General features: G+C 32.8%; 1 protein-coding gene and 1 long non-coding RNA gene across 5 annotated transcripts; one reads left to right on the forward strand and one right to left on the reverse strand.

The window, feature by feature from the left end:
• Window positions 1–245: 245 nt before the first annotated feature.
• Window positions 246–1,662, reverse strand: LOC146721108 (uncharacterized). 4 transcript variants are annotated; one of them, XR_014925786.1, is made up of 4 exons: window positions 1,215–1,662; window positions 1,069–1,128; window positions 401–449; window positions 246–316 (listed from the first exon to the last, which is right to left on the reverse strand). It is a non-coding gene; the product is annotated as an uncharacterized LOC146721108 (long non-coding RNA). The 4 variants fall into 4 exon arrangements; XR_014925785.1 differs by having other exon boundaries at window positions 246–449; XR_014925787.1 differs by having other exon boundaries at window positions 407–1,128.
• A 5,280-nt stretch (window positions 1,663–6,942) lies between these two features.
• Window positions 6,943–8,005, forward strand: LOC146721109 (uncharacterized; the record flags this gene model as incomplete). Its single annotated transcript, XM_085487435.1, has 1 exon — window positions 6,943–8,005. A coding segment is annotated over exon 1 (447 nt), but the record flags the coding sequence as incomplete, so codon positions are not given.
• Window positions 8,006–8,380: the final 375 nt, after the last annotated feature.

The raw sequence follows: 8,380 nt of genomic DNA on the forward strand, positions 1-8,380 counted from the left end.
AAACATTATTTTTTAATTTAAACATTAAAACTTAGTTGGCAGCAGTCGGGAGTTTTTTTTTTGTAAAAAATTGTATTATTATTTTCTAATTTTTTTATTTTCTAATTTATTTTTTATTTTCTAATTTTTTTTTTTCTAATTTATTTTTATTATTTATTTTCTAATTGTTTTTTATTTTTTATTTTTTTTTTAATTGTTTTTTATTTTTTATTTTTTATTTTCTAATTTTTTTATTATTATTTTTTTTTATTTATTTTCTAATTTATTGCTGTTCTTATGCTGTTTCTTCATTCTTTTGTCTCTCTGCTTCTTCATCCTACACATGTAAAAGTTTTTATTATGTAATATATATATTACAATGTATATAATATAATAATAATAATAATAAAGACACACATACACTCACCATGTGACTGCAATGTTCTATATTCTTTCCAAATATTTTTCTGCTACAATTTTTTTAATTAATATAATATAATATAAATAGAGAGATAAATAAAAAAAAATAGCTAGATAGATAGATTGATAGATAGAGAGAGACAGATGACAAAGACAGATGACAACAATATCTTATATCAAATACGTAAACTTGTACGCAGTTATAATTATGGCTTTGACAAATATATTAACTTTCTTATGGCTATATAAGTTTATACATTATGTAATCACAAGTAAGTTTATATATTTGTATAGCCTTAATTATTATTACATATGTGAATAATCTTTTGTAGTAGATAATTGGCTATGTAAGTTAATATATTTGTCTGCATTGCCATAATTATTGGTGCGCTAATATCTTTGTATAACTATAAATATATTTGTATACATATTTTTAATTAATTATATAATTATTATATAATATACAAATAAGAGAAAAAATAACTATATACATTTATACAATTATATATGTGGATATTTATAGCAATGTGGCTACGTAGCAAATTTAATAGCAAATAAGTGGCTACGCAGACAAATATAAATTCATATAGCCATGTTATGACTACAACAGATTAATTATATTATTAATTATATTATATATTTTTATTAATTATTAATAACAAGATTTACTTGTTTTCTATTATTAATAATGTTTTCTTCTTCAGATATCTTCAAGCGAGTATCTTCTTCCTACATATAAATAAAGAAACAATAAATAAATAATAATAACAATATTCTAAATAAAGAAAAAAACAAATATAAAAGAAGAAACTTACTCCTTTATTTATATCTTCTTGAGATATATCCATAATAATACACTTCACTTAATATTGTTGTTGACAATAACACGCAACAGGTGACAGCTAACCTTTCCTATCAGTCCCGTCATTATTACTTCGAGATGTATATACCAATGTCACCAACATTCCCTATCCGGATACTACAACGAATCTCATTGGTGAATCATTTTTCCTCTTAGGTTCACACAGCAGCCAATGAGAGACCGTATTGACGAAATAATACTCATTTTTCACTTTTTATTAATAGAATAAATAACGATAATAATACGCTTTAAACCTTCCTTGATTAATAAGAAACTTATGTTCCAAAGTTGATATAAAACTATGCAGTAGTTATCGAGAATTAAGGTCACGACCGATCCGGGCTCGATGAAACGCATACTTCCTCTCTTTTCGCCAACCTACGGTTGGCAGCAGTCGGGAGAAAAATGAAAAAAAGTTTAATATAAAATAATAAATCAATATGACAGATTTCTATTGCTCTCTATATTACAGTTGTTCATACTGCGGAAGTTTTATTTTCGAAAGGTTGTGAAAAAAATTTTGATTGCAGCTATGATTGTTTAATCTGAGCGAATAGGCGCGTAATACCAGTGAGTGTTTGATAAAGAAGCTTAATATCCAGCATTAATAACTGTGTGTACTGAGGATTATTTGATTTATATAAATAGACTAGATATGTTGTTGTCGAAAGAATACTTGCTAACAAAATAATATTACATGTTCCAGTCACATTTTTACAGAAGTAATCTGTACAAAATTCCTGTAACTATTATTTAGATTAGAAACTTTTTAGATTAGAAACGAAAGTATACCATTTTCCTAATCTGATTATAATTTCAAACTCTCATCATTATAATAATATTTCGTATACACTCCGCCAAGTGTGTGTGTGTGTGTGTGTGTGCGTGTACACAAGAATAATAGCGATTTAGTAAAGGGTTACGTTAACATGATCGTAATATAACGCAGCATTAATTACTAATCATACTATTATACGCGTCTTTCGATAGGCATAAATTCGCGGCGGGATAATTCCGCGCTCGAGAATTCGTCATTATTCATTAGGATCGATACAAATAATCCTCTTAACGCGTTGGACGTGGAGGATCGCAAATGATCTGGTCGTGTGTATATACATACATGTACACAAACTCGTTTCCCGATGCCGATCGTACATACATATATGTATTTCGAAACTATCGGCGATCGCAGAAGTAACGGCGCGCTGCACATATCCTTCCTTTCGCCAATCATTTCGGTTATTTGAATCACATCCGCGTCAGGGCTGCTAGATTGGGCTATTTACCGCAAATTGGGCTATCTAGAGGGATCTGCGTGCGGTAAAAAATTTTCAAATGCGGAAATCCGCATTTGGGCTATTCCGTTAACAAAAATCCTCAATTTCGTTTTACGAGTCTGAAACTGTGAAAACTCTTTATGCCGAATGCCGATTCTGATAATAAGTCATACATCACAAATTATAAGCGAATTGACCAATTACAAGACAATTATGAATTTTGGGCCACGTTTTCACTGAGTTCGTCATACGTCGCATCATGCCACGCGCTATAAGTTAAACGTTAAACCAATAAAAACATCTCATTTTACACTATCCACTGAAAATGAACTTGAAAATGAAGATTATATCACATTTACTAATTTTGGTATTAGAAACGCAGAAAAATGCGTATTATTTTCTATTCCTGATCTACCCACATAAGTCATTATAACTTTGATATTAAATAAATTTCTGATCTATCCACATAAGTCATTATAATTTTGATATTAAATAAATAAAGCTTATTATATTATATTAAGATAAAGATTAAGTTTGATATTAAATTAAATAAAGTTTATTATTATATATTATATTAAAATAAAGATTAAGTTTCTAACTTCATTCCCTCATCATGCGCACTTTTTGTGATATAATTCTATACCAACAAGTGAAATGCGGAAAAACGCGACATTTTGGGCTATATTATTAGAGAGCGCGAGGTTTTTGGGCTTTAATTTTTCGCGCGAATTTTGGGCTATCTTAACGCGCTCTAGTGGCGGATTTTACTGAGCACATTCTGGCAGCCCTGATCCGCGTAATTATCGGCGCATCCGCGCGCGCGAGAGACCGAGAGGCAAACGATCGATGATGACACAGATCGGGGAGGGTGAAAGGAAGGAAGGGGGTAGTTTCTGTCGGCGCATAAGCGTATCGGTTGAGACCATCCGCGCCCGTTATGGACAAACATTTTCGATACATCGATCATTGGTTTTTTCACCCGCCTGCACACGCCGATGCACCCTATATACGGCGTGGCGCGTACGTATATATCTCTGGGTGTGTGTGCAGGTAGACAGGGTAGACTGCGCCGACTAAACCCGGGCCTGTGCGTGCGTCACATGCCGTCGGTATCGCTAATTGCGCCACCTATTAAGGATCCTCCAATTTGCACAATGCACGCTCGTTACGATTAGCAGCGTGGACGACTGCCGGCATATATTTAAAGTGTCGTATATATACCGACCCTCTCTCTCCCTCTTTTGCTATGTATCTGTGTGTGAGTGTATTTACGAAGCTTCCGTCTAGCATCGCGCGACGATGGTCAATCGACGGACACGTCGATTAAATACACTCGACTGCCGAATTCAATTTATTACGCTGTTTCGCGCTGCGCGACTGATAAATTATTTCTCCACATCGACGAACACATGTGCTTCTAGAGACGCCAGTCGATCGTTCGTGTACCTTATATCAAACTTTTACGTCGTTTCTTTTTTTTCGACTTGCGCGGCCGGGATATCGAGATAAATGTAATATCTGGAATATTGAGATAACGATGGAACATGTATTTATCGCGCAAGATTTAAAATTCGGTATTTCATCTCGATATTTTAACTTACAGTATATGTGTGTGTTAATCTAATAATTAATACCTTACTTAATGCAAACTTTTCACGATTTCAAGATAAACGTATTTAATTCCGAGTCAATTTCGTTCGTTTTTTTCTAAATTAAAATGATCAATTTGGTTGATAAAAATCGCGAAATATTCGCAATTTTATTACACCGAACATTATTCAAGCGTAACTTTTTAATTAAAAAATCGCGCGCACTCTGGAGATTACAAGAAAATTCACGCGAACGGAAGAAAAGGAGATTAGTACTGGGTACTCGACGTGATTGCAAGTCGCTATTGACTCGTTTGCTAAAAGTGCGTGCTAACATAAGTGTGCGGGGAAATTAGACGCGAGCTGCGTGCATTACTACTATATACTATCGTGCGTTTTAATTCTGGTCATCCAAGTTTGCTCGTCTCGCACGTTTTCGCCCGCTCGAATACGGCAGGCACATTATTTCGAGATTATTCCTCCTAATTATTTTAATTGCTCATGCTTATGGGACACAATGCTGAAGGCGAACATACAGTCCGCCCGTGGCGAAAGTGTTATGTTGTGGAGGAGGCATTATTATCTCTGAAATAGATATCATTCGCGGCTACATCGACTGCTATATTTTAATATTACATCCCTTGCATAATTAAACACTCCTCTGCGCGGAAATGTTTCTTTAATCAAGAGACACGGTAGTGTCTCGCGACCAGTTAAGGGCGTAGCCGACGAGACACCGTGTATCTTAACGCGAATCGGACATTTGAGTCTTTATAATATTTCGAATCCTCAATAATGGCTGAAGCAATCGAGTTTATACTAGACTTAATCGATAGATTGAGTTCGAATTATATAATAAAAGTGTCTTTATTTCTGCTCTACGTGATTTGTAAGCAGAGATATATAAATGCAAAGTCAAAATATGAAAAATTTCTATTAAGAAACGTCCCCGTCATCATTATAATCTCTAAAAACTCACCTTTAAAAAAAGGTAAAAAAAGGCGACCAGTTAAGGGCACGCCATTAACAAAAATTATCCATTGCAAACCCATGTAGAATCCTATCCTATTGCAAACCCATGTAGAATCCTATGAAAAATTAATCATTGCAAACCCATGTAGAATCCTAGGCAAAATTAACCATTGCAAACCCATGTAGAATCGTACCCATTGCAAACCTATGTAGAATCCTATGAAAAATTAACCATTGCAAACTCATGTAGAATCCTATGAAAAATTAACCATTGCAAACCCATGTAGAATTGTATTAAAAATTATCCATTGCAAACTTATGTAGAATCCTACATTGCAAACCCATGTACAATAGAATTGTATGAAAAATTATCGATTATAAACCCATGTACAATCGTAACAAAAGTAATGAAATAAAAAAAAAATTGCGCCAAGTGAAAGTAGAAACTTGTACCAGTGGAAAATTAAAGTTGCAGACATATATAGAGTCGTATAATGAATCAGTAAAAATTTAAATTTGCAAATGTAGAATCGTACCATAAAAAAACTTATCTTTTAAAAAAAAAAGATAAACAAGATGCCAAGTCCATGCGCCATGTGAAAAAGAAATAAAAAAATTTTAGTTAAAAAAACTGGGCGCGCTGCTAAGTTTCAAAATTACAATGCACCTTAAAGTAACATTAATTAATTTAAACACAAAACATATTTTAACTGTAATGAGTTTAAAAGTAACAATTTAATTTTAATATTGTTAGAATATTATTTAGCAGCGCTTCCAGTTTTTTTAACAAAAATTTTTTTATTTCTTTTTCACATGGCGCATGGACTTGGCATCTTGTTTATCTTTTTTTTTTAAAAGATAAGTTTTTTTATGGTACGATTTTACATTTGCAAATTTAAATTTTTACCGATTCATTATACGACTCTATATATGTCTGCAACTTTAATTTTCCACTGGTACAAGTTTCTACTTTCACTTGGCGCAATTTTTTTTTTATTTCATTACTTTTGTTACGATTGTACATGGGTTTATAATCGATAATTTTTCATACAATTCTATTGTACATGGGTTTGCAATGTAGGATTCTACATAAGTTTGCAATGGATAATTTTTAATACAATTCTACATGGGTTTGCAATGGTTAATTTTTCATAGGATTCTACATGAGTTTGCAATGGTTAATTTTTCATAGGATTCTACATAGGTTTGCAATGGGTACGATTCTACATGGGTTTGCAATGGTTAATTTTGCCTAGGATTCTACATGGGTTTGCAATGATTAATTTTTCATAGGATTCTACATGGGTTTGCAATAGGATAGGATTCTACATGGGTTTGCAATGGATAATTTTTGTTAATGGCGTGCCCTTAACTGGTCGCCTTTTTTTACCTTTTTTTAAAGGTGAGTTTTTAGAGATTATATTATTCATTTTTGTATATTTTTATGACCGGAATAGAACAATTATTAAACATGTTTATTTAAACTTCTTTGCTTAAAATGATGTGTACAATCATATCCTAGAATCCTGATCATTCCTCCTAAAGCACCCTATTTATATAAATTTACCCATATGTGTGTGTGTGTGTGTGTGTATGTGTGTGTGTGTGTGTGTGTGTGCTAATGTCGAGCATTTTTTATACATTTTCTATTAAATTTAGATAAAAGTTCAGCAGGATTTCGAAAAAGAAAAAGTTGACACTTTTTCCTAAACGGCGATTTTCAAGGTTATTTAAAGGTCACTTATATTTTCAAAATAGAATTACCTTAATTTTTCTCATATAAATCGATTCCTCGCAATATTTACTATAAAAAGTTGTAAAGGTATAATTTTTATGTATCTACATAATCTTACATAAACTTCGAAATATTACAAATATTTTATTTTATGAAATATTTCAGTTTATGTAAAATTATGTTAACTATCTTTTAAATTATTAACTTTTAGCCATCTTACCCTTACAACCTTTTATAGTGAATATTGCAACAAATTGGTTTATATATATAATATATATATAACATCAGTTATTATTAATTGATGTTTACATTTATTTTTAGACTTACTAGAGCTCAAATGCTCCACATTTTTTGCAAAAACTGTTTATTCTACAGATTTCAAATATGCTTTTAAATGATGATTGAATATTTCCTTTTTTTAATTATTTTTATTATTATTTTTCAATCTCAATCAACTTTTATAACTTTATGCCAGCACGATACAAATACATGTGTCTTTATTTTTTTTATTATTTTCATTATTATTTTTCAATCTCAATCAACTTCTATAACCTTATGCCAGCAGGATACAAATACATGTATGTCTTTATTATTGTATCAACTCTTGTCTTTTCCATGTAACCATGTCTTCATAGTTTGAATTATCCGAGGGGGTAACCACTCAGAAAATATGTGTACACCTGGACTTCTGACTTCAAGACTTCACCGGACTTCATCGGATTTCATGGACTTCGTAGACTTCATCGGACTATGCCGGATTTCGTCGGATTTTGCTGGACTTTGCCGGACTTTGTCGGACTTTACTGGACTTTATCGGACTTCGAGGAACTCAACGACTTCAAGGAATTCATCGGACTTTGTCGGATTTCATCGGACTTTGTCGGACTTTGTCGGACTTTGTCGGACTTTACTGGACTTTATCGGACTTCGAGGAATTCAACGACTTCAAGGAATTCATCGGACTTGTCGGATTTCATCGGACTTTGTCGGACTTTGTCGGACTTTGTCGGACTTTATCGGACTTCGAGGAATTCAACGACTTCAAGGAATTCATCGGACTTTGTCGGATTTCATCGGACTTTGTCGGACTTTGTCGGACTTTGTCGGACTTTATCGGACTTCGAGGAATTCAACGACTTCAAGGAATTCATCGGACTTTGTCGGATTCATCGGATTTCATCGGACTTTGTCGGACTTTGTCGGATTTTGTCGGACTTTGTCGGACTTTATCGGACTTTATCGGACTTTGAGGAATTCAACGACTTCAAGGAATTCATCGGACTTTGTCGGATTTCATCGGACTTCATCGGACTTTGTAGGACTTTGTCGGACTTTACTAGACTTCATCGGACTTCGAGGAATCAACGGACTCCTGACAGGTTGTACACCAGAATTCAAGAGTGGTTACCCCCTCGGTATTAACTTACTTTTTTGTCATGAACATAACACTTTTTTTTTTTAAATTATTTCTTTTTACATAACATAATCACAATGTGTACTTTTTTAAAAAACAAATCGATATCTGTATCTCACAATGTCGGCGCGC

The sequence above is a fragment of the Nylanderia fulva genome, unplaced genomic scaffold, assembly GCF_048542155.1.
Source record: "Nylanderia fulva isolate GAGA-0341 unplaced genomic scaffold, ASM4854215v1 Scaffold55, whole genome shotgun sequence".
In the NCBI taxonomy this organism is placed as follows: Eukaryota; Metazoa; Arthropoda; class Insecta; order Hymenoptera; family Formicidae; genus Nylanderia; species Nylanderia fulva.